We start from the raw sequence: 18,915 nt of genomic DNA, 5'->3' as shown, positions 1-18,915 counted from the left end.
TGTCTGTCTGATGAATTTTTGACGCCAATACACATTCCGTCCTTACTTATCCAATCTCAACCAAACTTGACAGGATGACCAAGGGTTATATAATGAAGGTTGTAGCGCATTCATTTCCCCCCTCCCCAAGGGGGTTTTCTCGCCCAAGCGGGTTTTCCCCACCATTGCCATCAATAGGTTGCATGTTGAGGTGTATAGCCATATTAAATTAGCTTTATCGTGGCGTTTTTCCAAAGACGCTTTTAATAACAAAATTAATGATGATCGCATATTGTTCATGTTATTACAAAACAATATTAATACTAATAATGTCCCACTTCCCCAAGGCGTTTTTCCTGCAGTGATAACGTGTATAAATAGCTTATAGTTACTAGTACCCGACTGCAAAGCCGCAATGAGCCAGCGAAGCCAAAGCCTCTTGCCACTATTTTACCCATCACTATGGCATCAGTAGGTTAGGTAGTTGGTAATAAGTAGGTGTAGTAGGTACCGTACCTAGTTCAAAATGACACCATTTGCATTCTGGATGAGATTACAATTTATAAAATTTACTTCTTGATTAATTCGGTGAATTCCGTCTCAACTTCGGATATTTCCGGCCATGAAAAACTATCCCCTACGGCCGCGAGATTTCTAAAAAATAATTATTCGTCAATTTTTGAATATTTCACGTTGTTTTCAGCCTCCGAAACGTGGTAGTAAGCTTTTTTGAAATATTTTTTCAAATGCTCGAATCTCATTGCTTCCGGTGTTTGGTGACGATTTTCGTTGAAGATAACCAGGGCCCGTGCGGGCCCGGGGAATGAGGTTGGTCTTAAAGTATTTTAATTACAAATTAGAGGTGCAAAAGATTGTGAATCAAAAAAAGACGGGTGAAACAAACTCCTATTTAACTTTTTCACAATTTTTTATGCATACTTCCGCATCCGCAAGATGTTGGCCTCAATGGAGCAATTTGGTGCGTCAAAGCTTCGAAATTCTCAAAGGATTCAGCAAAATCTGGCTTTTCAACATAATACGTACGCGTTCATTCACAACACCGGCTTTGCCGGCTATAATGGCGTTTCCGTGGGAGCAACGGCTCCCACAGGAAGTAAAAATATTATAAACCACAAACACGTATGCTTAGCTTTTTAAACAGTCGCTAATGCTCTTTATAACACGAAATGAAGAAATTTGGAGCAATCCCGACATCCGTGAAGTAGGATTTACTTACAGAACTGAGCAAAGATCTACTTGTACTCTATATAACCCACAAATGTTGGATTAATAACATAGCCCTTTCTGCCGATACCGTGGCATTTTTCGTAGTGAACCTTTTTAACTCGCTCCTGCTGTTTCATACGAAACTGAAAGGGAGAAGCTCGGGTTGTGCTCCTTTACCAAGCAGCAAGCTAGCGCTTGCCAAGCCAGCCGTTCCTTAACGGTTTTGAATGGAGTGCTTGCTCAAATGCTTAAACCACTTGGCGATCTCTCCACAAGAAACTTGGTAAATGAACACACACCCAATGTTCTTGAGACCCACCCATAGATCGACTGTAATCTATGTACCCCAAAGAGGAATGACCCTTTCTGCCCCCCCTGGAGTCGGTGGGTGTACTAGTAACATGCAATTAGCAAACACACAAGAACCTGAGGATCTGTGCTCAGAGGGTGAGAAGGCTGCAGAATGGCTGAGACAGCACTTAGGATGTCCTGTGCTTGGGCCTGAAGGTGGCACAGTGGGTTAGCGATAACAGTCTTGGGGGGATCTAGGCAGGCCACCAGCAAGGGAGGAATGCCAGGAGGTGGAGGTGGGCTCAATAAATCCTGTGTGGTTGGAGAGGGTGGTAATGGAAAAAGTGACATAAGAGTGGGGGAGAGAGAGAAGAGACAAAACCTTTCCAACAGTAATGCTATGGAACAAACAGCAACATTTTCTTGTTCTGGGAAATGCAGATTGTTGGGTCGAACTTTCTAAAGATTGAACACATACAACTGCCTAATCAATCCAGGCATTTATATCCTTACATTCTATCTGAGTAGGGATGCAAAGGAAGACCTGGGCATTGCAACATCCCAATTATTCTGGCAAAGTTCGAGTAAGTACGGTACCTATGTTTCAGACATGTTTCCCTAACCCGAACCTGATGGGATTCCTGCAGCAGGAAGACGAGCTCGGTACGCACTGATGCCAGGCCCCCACCACGAGCGCCATGCAGATTGCAATAACTCAACAGCATGCGAAGCAAAGGTTGGTTCTGCTTGAGCCAGCACCGACGTCCCCGCAATTTGACACCAGCTTCTTCATCACCACCCTGTGCCAGCAACGACAATGGTGCCAGTGTGGATACACCACATATCTGTTTTTGAGTGCTAGTTGTAGGTAGTTGATGCCTACAAATGGAGGAAATAGCTGCCACTTCCCGTTCTAGCCAGTGATGGAGCTGGAAACGTAGCTTTCCACCTTCTACACCAAAGCCAGTTGCCAGTGTCCGAAGTTCGGTCATCAAGATCTGTGAAAGGCAGGCTCATGTTAATGTATGGTTATGGTGCATGGTGCATGGATCGAAGCAAGTTTGATGAAAGTCCATGCATGAAGCACATCTGAGAAGCCTGTAACAAATTACTTGGTAATCGATCTAATGCATTCCAGTGAGCAGGTTCACATAGGTTGAATAAGAAGGCAGCAGCTAGGTATCTTACATAATATGGATTCCTGTTCCTCAAGGAAGAAGAAAATAAATCAACTATTTTGTTTTGCCACAAACACCTCTGCTACTTCAAGTAGCCCAATACAAAGGAGTGCCTCTCTTGAGTGCCAGCTAGAGGTGCACCATTGTTGTTAGCAAATTTTCAATAACATCTAATCAAAATAGCAGCAATAAAAATTAATTGGAGAAATGTTTTGCAAATTATGTGACCATTTCAGCTGACATGTAGTGACTGTATCCTTTATCTATTCATTTGTACGAATGTCCTCTTACCCATTAAAAAAGACTGAGCATTTGGGTTTCAAGAGAACAACGAGACATTTTCACAAGGGGTTTCAAGATCCCCCAAGATTAACAGCTATCATTTTAAAGACGTTGTAAGACGGTAATGAAGTCTCATTTGGAACATAAGCCACATTTTGATTCATCTTCAGTCACCTGAGTTTTTGAGGTTCAGTCATTTGGTTAATTCACACACCTCTTTTCAGAAAAGCACATTGCAGTGCCTACAATGCTCCCATTTATCAATCTACCTTTAGGCATGCTCGGAACTTCAGCTGCTGAGCAATCGCATCAGGCTTCTCGACCATGTGCTCCACTCCCGTTGAAGCTGGCGGGACAGATGGTTCAGGAGAGCATCCCACGTTCTCTTTGATCTCTTCATCGGACTCGTTTTCAGAACCCCAGTCGAGCTCAAGAAACGGTTCCGGCGTTAACTGGATTATTGGCACACTCCAATCGAGGTTTTCAGCTTTGTCTTTACCACTGGAAGCCAACGGTGAAATTTGTTCTACCTGGCCCCCAGTGTGATCCATTTCCTCTGCCCCTTCCCTTCGCTCAGCAGTGAGCGTTTGTTCAAGTGGGGGCATCTTGGTGAGAACTTCCAACGCCAGCATAGGGCATCCCACTTTGAAATGAGCATTGGCAGTCGTGAAGAAAAGACGGCGTTCGACGAGGTTTATGCGGTTGAACTGAGCAGCGTGAGACAGGGGTAATGTCCCTGGCATTATGGCCAAGCCCCCAACCTTACCAGGAGCTCCCGGGGCATCTGATCGCTGTGACTGGAGCTGCGTGTAATGACGTCGGAGGAGCAGTGGGTGAGTGCGAAGGTAGTTATAGAAACTGAAGACAACAGGATTAGCATCTGTGAAGGCAAAGAGTGGAAAAAACAAGACGTGTGTTTCTCTCTGCAAACAATAAACTTAAAACAATTAGTCAGGTTCACTATGTTTTTTCGTTCAAAATTTTGGAGATTAGCAAAACGATACATTTTTTGGAATATTCAGAGCATGAGGAATCCAAAAATTAATGTTGGCATTTGCGTAGACGCCTTTGCGAAAATGACACTCAGAACAGTGATGAAGATCTGTAAAACCATATTCCTGAACGGTATAGACCTAGTAGATCCTGTGTGTCGGACTTATAGTTCAATCTGATACTAACAAGGATGCTTTCTTGCTTTATAAACCCATACCTATAACTTCAAAGGACTTGCAATATCATGTATTATGTAATACAGTTATATCACAAATATAAAGACAATGGTTTTCAATTACCTTTGTTTGTTGCTTTTCTATAATCCTGATCACTATTTTGAGGCCTTTTTTGGATTCCTTGACCCAGAAAACATAGGATTAGCATATTTAATTAAGTTTCTAGGTTGACTAGAAGCCGAGATAGCGTAAAATATGTATTTTATGGCGGCCATTTTGAAAATCCAAAATCTGTGTCTGTGCAAATGCCAACATTGATTTTCGGATTCTCCATGCTCTGATGATTCCAAAAATGTACAGGTTTGCTAATCTCCCAAAATTTTGAACGAAATTCTATTTGTTAACATAGTGAACCTGACTAAATGGGGTGATGTTATCCAACTGTTAAGGCTTAATTTTAGGGCAATGATGAAGGTTCACAGGGAGTTTGTACATACATTGAAGGTAAGAAAAATTCATGAGTACATTTTCAAAAACAGCCAAGTAAGTCATAGGTTGGGATTACAGTGCAATGCAAGCCTGTAATCACCAATTCAATGGTCACAAAGATGCATACTGTAAAATGGGGTGAATAGGGACACAAACTGAAAAAAAGTTCAGAAACTCTTTTCGCTGAAAATTGATAATCATACTGATTTGTTGATATTTGGGTTGAAAGTGTTCTCTTGTTTTTTTAAAAAGCAACTTATAGTCCCTATTAATCCCATATATGGGTTAAATAGGAATAAATAGGATTTTTATGGCTGTCCCTATTCACCCCGTTTTACGGGTGAATAGGGACAGTCACTAATACAAAAAAATAATAATCAAGAAATCGGGACAGTTTGGAGAAACTTTTTATCCCATATTTTTTTTCATTGGCACAGTGGTTTATATTATGGGTGCATATTATGCGCATCCATCTGAGCTATCAATTTAGCAATAAGTTGGAAACTCAGGATTGTTTCTTGATTATTATTTTTTTGTATTAGTGACTGTCCCTATTCACCCGTAAAACGGGGTGAATAGGGACAGCCATAAAAATCCTATTTATTCCTATTTAACCCAAATATGGGGTTAATAGGGACTATAAGTTGCTTTTTAAAAAAAACAAGAGAACACTTTCAACCCAAATATCAACAAATCAGTATGGTTATCAATTTTCAGGGAAAAAAGTTTCCGAACTTATTTCAGTTTGTGTCCCTATTCACCTTGCTGCCCCTATTCACCCCATTTTACGGTACTAGGGCTCGATTAACGCAACCTATGGGAATCGGTGACCGGTATTAAATAGGCCATGTTAATCGGGCATCACCAAGCTAATTAACCTTACACTTGGGCCCTTATTCACACACCTCTTTTCGACTCGACTTGGGTCCTTACACCTAAAGATCATCAGGCATTTTAACCCATCCAACCAAGCAGTTTGAGAGCTGTGAATCAATCTGGATTAATTGCTCTTCATTCTTCATGCAAAATGTTTGCATCCAGTCTAGTTCTCTCAGTGACCAGACATATGAGGGAAATTTGGAACTTTTCTACCAAAAGCTTGACTATTTGGTGGCTAAAAAGCAGTTCATCAATTATGGGAATGCATCCATACATTTTAATTGCACTGAGAACACCCACCTTGTTCTTCACCATCTTTTTCTAGCAATGTTTCTAATGCACGAGAATAGTCTTTTACGACCCAGTAGGCTATGCTACGCAGGAAAGGGTCAGGGTGTCTTCGTGGCTCGCCGAGCCATTCGCCATGGTCACTGTTGCTTGTGGTCTCAGAAAGGCGGTGACCCAGCACGCGGCGCTCCAGGATCGAGTAAAACATGCGTGAAGAGTCAAACTCGCTCTCATACAGGCGCGCGACAATGAGAGCAAGCTGGAGGTCATCAAGTCTCTCCAGACACACCTGTTAGGTAGGGAAGATAAACAAAAAGCTGCCTTCGTGTTGTGTTTTTTATTCATACATTTAGTAGGCATACCAGTTCAGTGCTCTGGGAAGTGATTGGAAAGAGGTTGATAAAAGGGAAGTGGAAATGAGATGAATTAGTGGAATTGTGTCATTGAGAGGGAGACCATAACCTCAATTGTATGGCGCAGAGATCCACCGAGAAGGAAGAATGCAGCTGCCTGGTGATAACGCTGTCGACCGAGCAGAGAGAATGCATTCTTCATGGCAGCTCGCCGCCAGCGCTCCTCCGCAAAATTATGACTGAAGAACTCGGTCAAACGAACATCCCCAGCAGATCTGCAGAGCAGTTGTTTAATTTACCTTTGTTGCTGCAGGTTATGTTCACACAAACATTCAAAATTGTTCATGGAAGTTTTAAAAGTTTGCACAGGAGGAGAAATTCTGCCACAATATTTCCATTCCCAATACCTTCCCCATTCTGCCTTCACTTTCCACTGTCTGACTCTCTCAATTTGCCACTCCAATGTTAGACCCCAGTGCAGTATGCTAACTCTTCACCACAAAGGTGGGCTGGCAGGATAACCTAAACTTGAGGTATGCGCACTCACCTCTGAGCTGTCTAGCCTGGGATTGAAACTCGGTCTAGCTATAAGTGGTCATCCTGGTTTATTTTTTTATACAGGGCGATTCATTAATGTGTGCACCGACCCACCAGATGGACATTAAACAGGGCCTCCATTACAAATTTCTGCTCTAAACTACAAGGGGCACTGCATCAGCAGCACAGGCGTGCTACATTCAAACAATGATTACGAACATGTGAGTGTTCTATCAATGAAGGTAGAAATTAGGTTAAACTCTGCATCTCACTTATAAACCTTCAATCACATATCATCTCGCTCCTACGTGAGATTGGGTATGTGTGCAAAACGTTGTCACATTGTGTTACAGACCTAAATAGCCCCCAAACGACACCTTTCTTCTTAAGCGCAAGGTAGAACAGCACCGCATCCAATGGGTCTCCCTGCTGCTGAAAAGCCGCCTTGGCCACCTTTCCACATGCAAAAAGTCAGATCAAGAACCATGTGAAAAAAAAATCTTTATTAACCAAAATGGAAGATTTCAAAAGCCAATTCCTTTCTGCCAGCATGAATATACCGATACAGCTTGCTCGGTCAGTTTCTGAATGAACTCCAATGGAACCTCAAAGCAAATTCATTTCAGGGAATGGTGTCATTCTTACAAGGTTTGGGCCCCACCTTTTCAATGCACCTCCGCAGGGTGGAATCGCTACGGACCCACCAACCGACACCGACGGACCTGAGGTCGGACCAGAAGGGACCTTCTCCGGCATGCACTTGGGGCAACGATGCAAGCAACTCATCCTCTGCCTCTGAGTGGAAGGCCCAGGCAAAGTAGCGTGTGGCGAGACCTGGTGAGAATAGCGGGGAATTTAAGAAAAAGCATTCAGCAAAATCGGCTCAGATGGTTAAAGTTACAATCTTACATTGCATTTCCATTTCCATTTCCCTGTGCCATTCATGCAGACGTCATGCACACTCAACCTTATCGGAAACATAGCATATGAGGTTGTGACTGGATTTGGAATGTAGCACATCAGTGAGCTTCATAATTCACATCTTCAGAATTGCCTTACGTCTTTCTGTGAATGATCATAATAAATAGGTTTAGATACAACGATTTCAAGATCGGTTATTGACGATTTTTATCATGGACTACAATTTAGTGAAGTTGAGAATCCCACTTAAGGATGCAAAAACATGAATGGGCTGCATTACTCTACAACTTGGAAGCATTGCTTTACAACCTCTTGCACAGCCGATTAACTGCCTGCATCAAAATTCTCAGGATCACAAGGAATTGACCCCGAGTAATATCCCACAGTGTGTCCATGATTTAATAGTTATTGAAAGCCCCCCAGCCACTGTGTTTGGATTGGACACCAAAATGCTCCTTGTAAAAAGGAAGTGCCACACAAAATCTCCCTAACTGAATAGAAAAAAGTCATTCAAAACATTGTGCAGTAACTGTTTTGTCTCAAAATAGTCTTTCAGGATTTCAAAACAACAATTATAAGGGTGGCAGATTAAACAAAATGACAATAATGGTGTGAAGAAGAAACGGATGTGGGCTATTCGGACAGAAAGGGCTCGTGCAATGAGCGATCATGTGGAATGCGGTTGAGGTTGGATACAAGTTTGACCTGGTAGGATGTTAGTTGACCAGGAAGGATGGACAATAACTCTGTAATAAACTCCAAACAGATACTGAAAGTAAACCTGCGTGGGTTGGCACACCAGGCTTGGGCAGCCACACTTCACAAATTACTGGATGCAATTTGTATCAATTAGCCTGGTGTTGGCTTAGTGGTTAGGGTGCCGGCTTGGGATCCGAGGATCCTGAGTTCGAATCCCGGTCGGTCGCTGAATTAACGCCAGGAGGGTTGACTCAGCCTGTCATCCTTCTGAGGTCGGCTAATTGAGTACCAGCTTGCTGGGATGAATGATCCCGGTGTGTACCCCGGTTTAGAATAGGTACACCGTATCCCTGCGCATCGTAAGAGGCGACCAAGGGTTGGCGTCAGGAAGGGCATCCGGCCATAAAAACATTGCCTCAAACAGGGAACCATGATTGTCATGGGGCCCGCAAGGGTAACCCCCGCTCTAGCGGGGAAAATGGCCTTTAAAACAATCATTCATTCATTCATTCATTCAATTTGTATCAATTGTATGTGCACAGTCTGTGAAAATCCATGGGTGTGCTTCTTTGAGAGCTGACTGTTTGGATTATGTGAACAGATGAAGGAAACACAAGTGAAAAACAAGTTTATTTACATTTTCTTTCCCCATTGGCAATGAAGAAATGAAACGTTGGTTTTGAAACAATTTTTGTAGCTTCAGTCAAACCCTTCTATCCCCTAGCCCTGAGATAAACTGGTCTTGTGGGTGCAGAACCCAGTACCTTGATGCAGTAGTTGTGTGCGATATACAGGTGGGAGGGAAGTGAGGAGGCAGGTGTGCAGACGGACGGCCAACAGGAAGCGCATGCCACATTCGTCCAGGGTCTCCTTGGCTATGCATGCAGTCACACACAACAAGAGGTAACGGTTACCCATGATGTAAAACAACGCACCTGATATAAACAGCAACTGATTCAAATACTATATCTGTTAAACAAAAGATCAATGGATGTCTTGTGGATAATCCAGAAAGCACTAACCCAATCCCTCTTGGTCAGCATTGCCCTCTGCCAAGGTGTCAGCCAATCCCAGAAGATACATCTGCTCGAGTCGACCCAAACCAGGCAAGCTGGCATGCACAAGGTGCGATGACAACACCTGAATGTCAACAGAAAAACTTACAATGGGAACAAAACGAGGTACAACAACAACAACACAAAGCAAAATTAGAGAGTGAAAGCATCACCAACTATCCTCCTCCTGAATAAGGCGTTTTGCCTTCAGGCAGCTTCAGCGTTTGCATCGTTGCCACCTTTCTGTCATTGGCTCTCATTTTCAGCTTTTTTTGTATGCACTTTGACCTTTCGTCCAATTTAGCAACATTGTTCTGTCTTGCTATCTGCTTCCTTCCTTCCATCTTACCTTTGATCACTTCTTTCAGCAATCCATATTTTCTCAAGATGTGACCAAGCCAGGTTTTCTGTCTCTTTCTAATTGTCTCAATCAAACACCACCTTCCACACACCAACTCAATAACCTTTCTCTTGTGCTCAACCCATCCATTCCTTTCCCAGCTTCGCCACACTCATAGTTAAAAAGCTGACAGTTTATTGACGTCTTATTCTCTAATTCTATGCAGTTATGTCTTATTCTCAAGATCCACATCTCAGACCCATACACAACCACACTCCAAATGAAGCATTTAATGAACCTTTTTTTCAGAAGTTTGTTAAAGCTCTTTCTTATCAGCCCTTTTATTTTGTTAAAGGCTTTGTTTATTAACCCTGTTGTTCTCTTCCTATTTATCTCTTCAGTCAACACCAAACATCTGAAGCACTTCAATCAATTTGATCCGACACACACGATCAAAAGCTTTCTCAAAATCCACAAAACAAACGATAATTTCGTTTCCGTACTTTAAGCTCTGCTCACTCAAAACCTTATTCCTGCTATTGCTTATGTTGTGCCACATCGTTCTCTGAAGCCTAACTGGTTTTTCTGATATAACTTGCAATCCTAGCTGCCTTTGCAAAAATTATTTTGGTCAAGATCTTCACCATAATATTTAATACATGTGAGGCCAACCTTATTGGCCAGAAATCACTGCATTCTGTGGTACTTGGTATCTGTTTGATTGGAACCATAACTATTTTCACAAAATCCTCCATCATCTAGCTAGGTAAACTCCATTTTGAATATTATCTGATCGCGAGTGCCAATTGCCTCAGGTAAATGCATAGGTAACTATAATGAACTATAATGCCTGGATAACATCGATCCAAGTCTTTTCTTGAAAAATCAGAGCTACTCAGTCTACCAGGCCTTTGTCCATAACTTAGTGGAGTACTGCTTACCACTATGGGCTGGTGCTCCAGCATCACATTTCTCTCTCCTGGATTTGGAATCTCCTGCAATGAGGCCGAAACACAAGGACTGTTGCTTTCACATCACAGGCAGATTGATGGTCTCTGTATTTTACCACCTCCTCTCCAATATTGTTCCCTCTACTCTTCGTCCTCCAACTCTCCCCAACAACTGCGGAGTGCATGCCCCTTTCTAGTTAAATTTCCAATATCCAGTCTGACTGCACAAATTAACTCAGTTGTTCCTTGCGTAAGCCATCTATAGAACCACCTGCCAGAGGCCGTTCTTTCCCACTCTTCCCTCCAGGAGCTAAAGTAGGCAGTGCATTGCCACCTCATGTCATTCTCCAACCTGATCCATGATATTTATTACGTCATTAACCCTTCTGAACCAAACCGTTTTACTTGCCGATTTCACTGTCATCCCCTCCTCTTTTTATCTCTCTCCCTCTTCGTTTACCTGTTCATTAATCTTTTCATGTTGTGCCCAATTTTTTCCTGATATGCCACTGTTACTTTAACCTTGCTTTTCCATGAGCCTCACTCTTGTACAAAATAAAAAAACAATTACCAGTGGATGATGAGACCTGTCATTTCTCGTCAGCACCTGATCATATGTATGATGTTGCAGCATGTGAGCAGAGATTTTCTTTTTTGACAAAGGTCTCACCACCTACCATAGGAAAGTGATGCTCTCACCTCTTTCCTGCCCTCCTTCTCCACTCTTCTTCTTCTTCTCCCATTTCCCACCCCCAATAGAGTGTTTAACATGTTGTGCACATTGCCCACATAGTCCCTAATAAAGCCCACTAGGTGGTCGAAACGTCAGATCCGAGCCTTACCCGTTATAGTTGATGAAGCTTTCACTCTCAAGTGTGAATCCTCCCAACTACGATGACTTTTTTTGTGGTTTCTCAAGCATTTAAATGTGCTTTTACTGAATGACTAAAACAGTTCAAAAGTTATTTGAGATCAACCTGACCGTTGTTAACACAAAAATCTCATCTAAAGATTGCTTTGGGTTGTGACATCATTAGTAGTCAAAGCTTATGGATTCACCTGTTCAAAAAATTATTACAGTATGAAACACCCCTCAAAAATGACCACTTTACTCCAAAAAATGTGATGACCACGTCTTTACTTTCCAGTAAACTGCAGCTTGGAATGTCCTCACCTGTGCATGTTCCGTTCCAAAATAGGTTGGTGGAAATTGGGAAAGGTTGACAACTTTTTCAGCATCATTATCCATCCTGGGCCCCTCTTTGTCATCCAACTCATCCAGCAGCAGTGAAGGAGCAATGAGGTCTGCATAGGGGTCTTCGGGCTGTGCTAGAGAAGTGGCTTCATTATTACTTTTTTTGGAACTGCGATCTTTTCCACAAGTTGTGGGTGTTGGTGTGCGAGGGGCATCATGGTCAGCAGCTAGTAATGCATAGAGTGGGAGTGGAGGCACTGACTCAATCTGAGTATAGTCATTCCCACCTCCACCAACGCAATTCTCCACACTGCCCAGCACCAGAGGGTCTCGTGCAGTGGTGCCACTGACGCTGATAGTTCGGGTGCGGGATAAGTGATGTCGCACAATCCCAGTAGGCATATCTTGAGCCCCAGACTCAATGTCACTACTTGCACGCAATTTTACGATCTCATTTGCATTACTCCTGGACAAAACAGCAACCTCACCAGCGATGCACTTTACAAGGTGAGCAAGGATGGCGCGGGCACGCCGCACACAACCAAGATCAATTAGATCAAGCAGTTGACTTGGGTGGTACTGAGGTAAAGTTGGTGAAAGAAAGTGAGCGGCTTCAAAAAGGCTACAATCTTTCCCGAGGCTACTATCCATGACCGATCCTCCGATGCCTTCGTGGCTCAACATTCTCCCGAGCTGCCACTGAGAGTAGATCCGTATTTCGTGCCTCAAAACAACAATTAAGATGCCATCACGAACCCACGAGAGAGCCACAGGATAGACTGGTGACAAGGTTTCAGGTTTAAATGGTGCAACACCAAAAGGCATTGATTGGCTGAGCTCAACACGGCGCATCAACACCCAACATGAACTCTTCCCTTGCCTCACACTACCTCCAAATGGAAGTGCTCCAAGAGTGCTTTCTACTGTGGTACCTTTTCCTGTAGTCATTTCACGTCCAATAAGCTCCTTATCAGCAAAGCCCTCCCCTGAAAGGCGGCCATAAACCAAGACCTCGTTCCCAAAACCGACAGTGAGAAGGTGAGAACCATCTTCCTTTGAAACCCAGTCCAGTTGTAAGAGTGGGAGTTGTTGAGTCGTAAAAAGGGTCCCAAATCCATATTCGTTTTTTGATTTTTCGATTCCGTCCAAAGAGTCAGGGTGCCCAAGCTTCAGAGTCTGTTCAAGCATCCACTCTGCACCTCCCTTAGATTCGCATTCCAGTATAGCCACCAATATCTCATCTCCATAGTTAGCATCCATATCAGATCTTACCGCTTCATTCTCATCCTTCATTCCCCTTGTTGGCTTGTACGCCACAGCTAGGCGGCCGCTGTAGGAGCAGCTCACAGCAACAGGAAGACCTGGCATTGTGATGGTGTTACCACCTTGTACCTTACCTGAGGTCTCCATTTTAGTGTCTTCCTGAACCATTAGTGGCCACTCAACCCAGTTGTAACTTGAAGAAGAGCCGACACAAGAAGAAGGACCATTGGAGGAAGGGCGACACTGCCACAGGCGCACAACACCATCAGAGCAGGTTGTGGCAAGAAGGTATGGAGCAACACATACTGGGTAGATGGAGGAAGAACTGAGATGCCCTGGAGAGGAATCACAGCTGATAAGTCTCCAATTGGTCACTTATTCCACAGACACAGCTTTTGTTCTTTCACGCAGCCATCATTCATTTATTTTGGTGAAGCAGGTTTGAGTCTAAGGAAATTGCCCAAGAAGGTAAATTGATCCATCATGCTTGTGCTTTATCCACACCCCTTAAAATAATCTATCAATTGACTTATCTACCGTCTTCATCTTCGTTTGTATACAGCATAGGGCTGCAGGGTATTATCAATGGTTGAAGGTGCCACTGTGATGCTGATGCAGTGCCCTCTTGCTGGTGATGGCAGGAATTTGGTCATGGTGCCAGCAATAGCTCGTCTGGACACTCAGTAGCTCGTAATAACAAACCAAGGGACAACTCACAGGTGAGCACGTTATCATCTGAGTTATCCTGTGTCCCCTAAGCCTACGATACCAGGCCTTTATAGAGGTGTCTCACTCAGGTATGAGTTGAGCTTGATTATGCTTAGCTTCAGGAATCTAATGGGATCGGTTGCATTCAACCTAGCCAGTAAATCTAAAGGATAAAATATCTCAATACAGAATAAAATTTACTATTGATTCAGTGTAGGTTTTTTCAGCTTAGGTTGTAGGTTTCTTTCTTTATTTCTTTGAGTCACTAATGTTATAAGTGGAAAAATAAGAAAAAATCCAAAATAACGCTGTTCCTTACCGGCTGCAGGGGTGGCGGAGATTATGTGAACTGAGGGGGGCAGAGGAAGGCGCCGAGAGTACACCAGGCTGATTTTCAACCTCAGACAACTTGCCGTGAGTAGGCGTGCGCTGACTGATCTGCGGATGGGACCTCCAGGGGGTTCGAAGGGATGCAATCCAGTAGTAGAGAAGCACGTGGGGATTATGGGAGCTCCAGGTGGAGAAAAAGTGCCAGAAGTACTGTAGGTATCTGCAGAGTTACATCCATAGAAATTGTGTAATTACACCCAATACACTCTTGCAAACCACACTATTTATTCTTACAAAACATCATTTTTATAAATGATGTAAAATAAGATTATATTTTAGAATTTGAATTTTATAAAATGACATCATGGTATATTATGCTTTTAAATTATATAAAACAAAAGCAAAAATTGCTTTGCAATACATGTCCCCGAGCGATGGGATATTGTCTAAGTCCAAAGAGGGCATAACTGTGAAAAATTGACGAAAAGCCCTGAAACTCAAACTTGTTCTGTAACTTATCATAATAAAGCCATATACCAAGTTTCAGTTGTCTAACCCCCGCTCTAGCAGGGAAAATGGCCTTTAAAATGCATGTTGTGTGTTGTTGTGTATACCAAGTTTCAGTTAAATATGTTAAAGGGTATGGGAAAAAAGTCTGAAAAACCACTGGTAGGACAGACGGACAGACAGACAGACACAGATAGACGGCAAGCAAACCTACAGTTAGTTCACTCCCGTGAAAGTGGTAGGGGCTAATAAGAAACTGAAGCAATACTGTATGCATAGGTAATATTATATTGACCACCATAGTCAGGTTCACTATGTCAATAAATTATATTTCGTTCAAAATCATGGTAGATTAGCAAACCTATACATTTTTGGAAAGGTTATAGCATAAGGAAACTAAAAATCAAGTTTACATTTGGAGAGATACCTGTATGGCGGCCATTTTGGATTTTCAAAATGGCCACTGTAAAATACATATTTTGTTCTATTTCTGCCTCTAATTAATAATAATAATAATAATGCATTTATTTTATATAGCGCTTTTCAGGAAGCCCAAAGACGCTTTGACAGAGTGCAAAACATAATGCATAGCAAAACATAAAAACAATTGCAAAAAAAGAAGAATCAATAGGGAAATATTCAAAGCACAAAGGAGGGAGAAGGAGAGGAGATAGTCAGGGGTTAGATGCTGTGGGTTAAATGTTGAATGCAGTGTTGAACAGGTGGGTCTTGAGTGATGTTTTGAATGTGGTGAGTGAGGAGGAGTCTCTGATGGTGTGAGGTAGCGAGTTCCAGAGGGTGGGAGCAGCGATGGAGAAGGCCCTGTCCCCCCAGGATCTAAATTTGGTCCGGATGGGGGGGGTCAGGAGGTTGGTACCAGCAGAGCGGAGGTTGCGGGTGGGAGTGTGTCTGGAGAGAAGGTCATCCAGGTAAGATGGGGCCAGGTTATGGAGGGCTTTGTAGGTCAAGAGGAGGATTTTGTACTGGATTCTCTGGGAGATGGGGAGCCAGTGAAGCTTGTAAAGGACGGGGGTGATGTGGTCACGGGTCCGGGAATGGGTGAGTAGACGGGCAGCGGAGTTCTGAATGTATTGGAGTTTATTGGTGATTGTTGAGGGTGAACCATAAAGGAGGCTATTGCAGTAGTCCAGACGGGAAGTGATGAAGGCGTGGATGAGGGTTTCTGCAGCCACGGAGGAGAGGGATGGACGGAGATGGGCGATGTTTTTCAGGTGAAAGAAGGCTGTCTTTGTGATCTGTTTAGTGTATTTGTCGAAGGAGAGGGTTTGGTCAAAGATGATGCCAAGATTCCGGATGTGAGGGGAGGTGGATACTGGGAAACCGTCGATGTTGAGGGCAAAGTTATGGGTGGACTTGGTGAGCGTTTTTGGGCCAATGATGATTATTTCAGATTTATCACAGTTAAGTTTGAGGAAGTTGATTTGAAGCCAGGATTTTATTTCAGTGATGCAGTTTGTCAGGATAGAGTGGGTGGCGGTGGAGATGGACTTGGTGGAGATGAAAAGCTGGATGTCATCGGCGAAGCAGTGGAATTGGAGACCATGACGGCGGATTAAGTGACCGAGGGGGGACAGGTAAAGGATGAAGAGGAGGGGGCCAAGAACTGAACCTTGGGGGACACCTTGGGGGAGGGGAGCAGGGGGGGATTTGCAGTTATTGATGGAGATGAACTGACGTCTGTCAGAGAGGTATGATTTAATCCAAGAGAGGGCAGTGCCGGTAATGTTAAAGGTGGTTTCAAGTCGGGTGAGGAGGATGGTGTGATCGATGGTGTCAAAGGCGGCGCTGAGGTCGAGGAGGATGAGAATGTTGAGGTTGCCAGCGTCAGAGGAGAGGAGAAGGTCGTTGGTGATTTTGAGGAGAGCAGTTTCAGTACTGTGGTTGGAGCGGAATCCGGATTGGAATGTTTCATACAGGTTATTGGCAGAGAGGTGATGTTTGAGTTGAGTGGCTACAGCGCGTTCCAAAACCTTTGACAGAAAGGGTAGGTTGGAGATGGGTCTGAAGTTATTTAGGGTGTCAGGGCAGGGTTTAGTCCAGGTTTTTTCAGAATGGGGGTAACAGCAGCAATTTTGAGGGATGGTGGGACGATGCCTGTAGACAGGGAGGAGTTTATTGTTTATTGTTTATTGTAATTACCCTAAAAACTTTTTAAAATATACTAAACCTATATTTTCAGGGACAAGGAATCCAATGAAAGTATCAAATTAGTGCTATGGGGAATGGTAAGACACAAATCAAAGGTTTTGAATTGCAAAATACTGTCTTTATATTCGCGATAAGTTGCATAATCAAATACATGTTATCATTTTGTACAGGCAGTTAATAACATCAAAATGTGTCACAATAATTCATATCACCAAACATACACAGGCAGTCAGCAAAATCATATATACACATGCAGTCAGTATAACTTCACATCTACACAGGCAGTCAATGACAAAATATACACAGGCAGTCAATGGCATCAAACATACACGATTACAGAATATGCCATTTAGAGTTCGTCATCACTGTCCTGTGTGTCGTATCCGACAATATAGTCCACATCGTTTTCACAGTCCGTTCCACACAAGCAAAGGTCGGTCAAATTGATTGGCAAATCGAATTGGTCGAATGGTCGATCGAATCGAATTCGATGAATCGAATCGAATCGAATTGGTCGAATGGTCGATCGAAACGATTGGTCGAATGGTCGAATTGGTCGAATGGAATTGGTCGATTGGTCGAATTGGTCGAATTGGTCGAATCGAATTGGTCGGAATTGGCAAATGTAAACATTGATTTTCAGATTTTCCATGTAATAACGTTTCCAAAAATGTATAGGTTTGCTAATCTACCATGATTTTGAAGGAAAAAACATGGTGAACCTGACTACCAGAGGGCATCAGTATTTCAGGATGGTATCAAGTTATCTCCTGCTGAATAAATTGGAAAAAAACGTCAATAAATAAAAAATAACATGCAAAGTCATTAACTAAACATGTGACTGAAAGATAACTTTGAGGCCATTAAGTATGGGGTGGATGAGAAGAGTTTGGTTAAGCAAGTGGTCACCATCGTTCCTGCACCATTTTAATTTGGGCACAAACTTAATGAAGCAGAGAATTCCAACTGTGTGGTTTGTATCAGAAGGCCCGTTTCCTAATTGGCTGCATCATAAATAATAAATCACTGAGCATTTTGTTCTGATGTTACTTGGATATTGTCTACAGAGCGTTTGCCATCTGCTGTGGATGTTTCTACAAGTTTGAACACAATGTCCTTTGTTTTTTTTGTCCATTGTGTGATAATGACTGACACTCTCTCACTCTCTCACTCTCTCTTTCTTTCTCTCTCTCTCTCTCTCTCTCTCTCTCTCTCTCTCTCTCTCTCTCTCTCTCTCTCTCTCTGCACAGAATGTGGGGAGAAACATGCATTACCAGAGCATGCTTGCTGTGGGTGCAGGTTCAGACGCCACATGTGTAGCAGGGTATCTCGGTTTACTGTCTGTTCAACAGCGATGAGATAGAAGTCTTCCGAGAATCCTTGAAAGGCCCCTTCTGAAGAAATCATAATATCAATGATAGCAATATGTAAATAAAGTCGCAAAGGGAATAAATAGTGAATTACCCTGCGGTCGCGAAGCAAAAAGCAGGGTTAGGCAATCGGTTGTATGCAGTCGTAGCCAAAAATATCGGCACCCTTGCACTTTTTTTCAAATAACTCACAATTTTCTCGAAAAATAAGTTGAAATTGACAAAAGTATTTGGTCTCCACCATTCTTTATTTCACTGTCAATATTACAGACCTTTGTTTTTGATTCAGAACTTAATAATTCTGTCAATGCTATTTCTTTTTATTTTCTGATTTACAAGGATACATTCAGTTCTGAATCAACAACAAACGTTCTGTAATATTAACAGTGAAATGAAGAATTGTGGAGACCAAATAATTTTGTCAATGCTATTTCCTTTTATTTTCTGATTTTTTTTTTTTCTTTCTTTTTTTTTTTTGTATACAAGATCGAGGCTCGTGAAAGAGCGAACATTAATCACACAGAAAGACAAACAGACACATAAAACAAATAACATCGGGAGCGGTAGACAAGATGGGGAGAGAGGGGGAAGGACACAAACACAACATTTGAGAGCAGGGAACGAGAGACATGGAGACATCGAGAGATCTGTGGGAGGGAGAGGGCTTTGGGGGGGAGGAATGTGAAGGGGGGGGGGTGGGAGAGGTATAAACATATGGACACTGCCAGGATTTCCA

General features: G+C 42.8%; 1 protein-coding gene across 1 annotated transcript in view; it reads right to left on the bottom strand.

Annotated features, from left to right (window-relative positions):
- Positions 1-18,915, bottom strand: part of DMXL2 (Dmx like 2) — a 169,035-nt gene that overhangs the window by 61,724 nt on the left and 88,396 nt on the right. Inside the window, exons 17-28 of the mRNA XM_078783981.1 lie at positions 18,084-18,203; positions 14,123-14,353; positions 11,812-13,430; positions 9,315-9,432; positions 9,057-9,167; positions 7,334-7,506; positions 7,028-7,125; positions 6,245-6,410; positions 5,795-6,071; positions 3,227-3,837; positions 2,127-2,495; positions 1,633-1,809 (exon numbers count right to left, since the gene is read on the bottom strand). Coding sequence (XP_078640107.1) covers positions 1,633-1,809; positions 2,127-2,495; positions 3,227-3,837; positions 5,795-6,071; positions 6,245-6,410; positions 7,028-7,125; positions 7,334-7,506; positions 9,057-9,167; positions 9,315-9,432; positions 11,812-13,430; positions 14,123-14,353; positions 18,084-18,203 — 4,070 coding nt within the window. The remainder of the gene's footprint in view (positions 1-1,632; positions 1,810-2,126; positions 2,496-3,226; positions 3,838-5,794; positions 6,072-6,244; positions 6,411-7,027; positions 7,126-7,333; positions 7,507-9,056; positions 9,168-9,314; positions 9,433-11,811; positions 13,431-14,122; positions 14,354-18,083; positions 18,204-18,915) is intronic.

The sequence above is a fragment of the Myxine glutinosa genome, chromosome 8 (assembly GCF_964187855.1).
Source record: "Myxine glutinosa chromosome 8, kmMyxGlut1.1, whole genome shotgun sequence".
In the NCBI taxonomy this organism is placed as follows: Eukaryota; Metazoa; Chordata; class Myxini; order Myxiniformes; family Myxinidae; genus Myxine; species Myxine glutinosa.
This window is presented reverse-complemented; position numbering and strand designations above follow the sequence as displayed.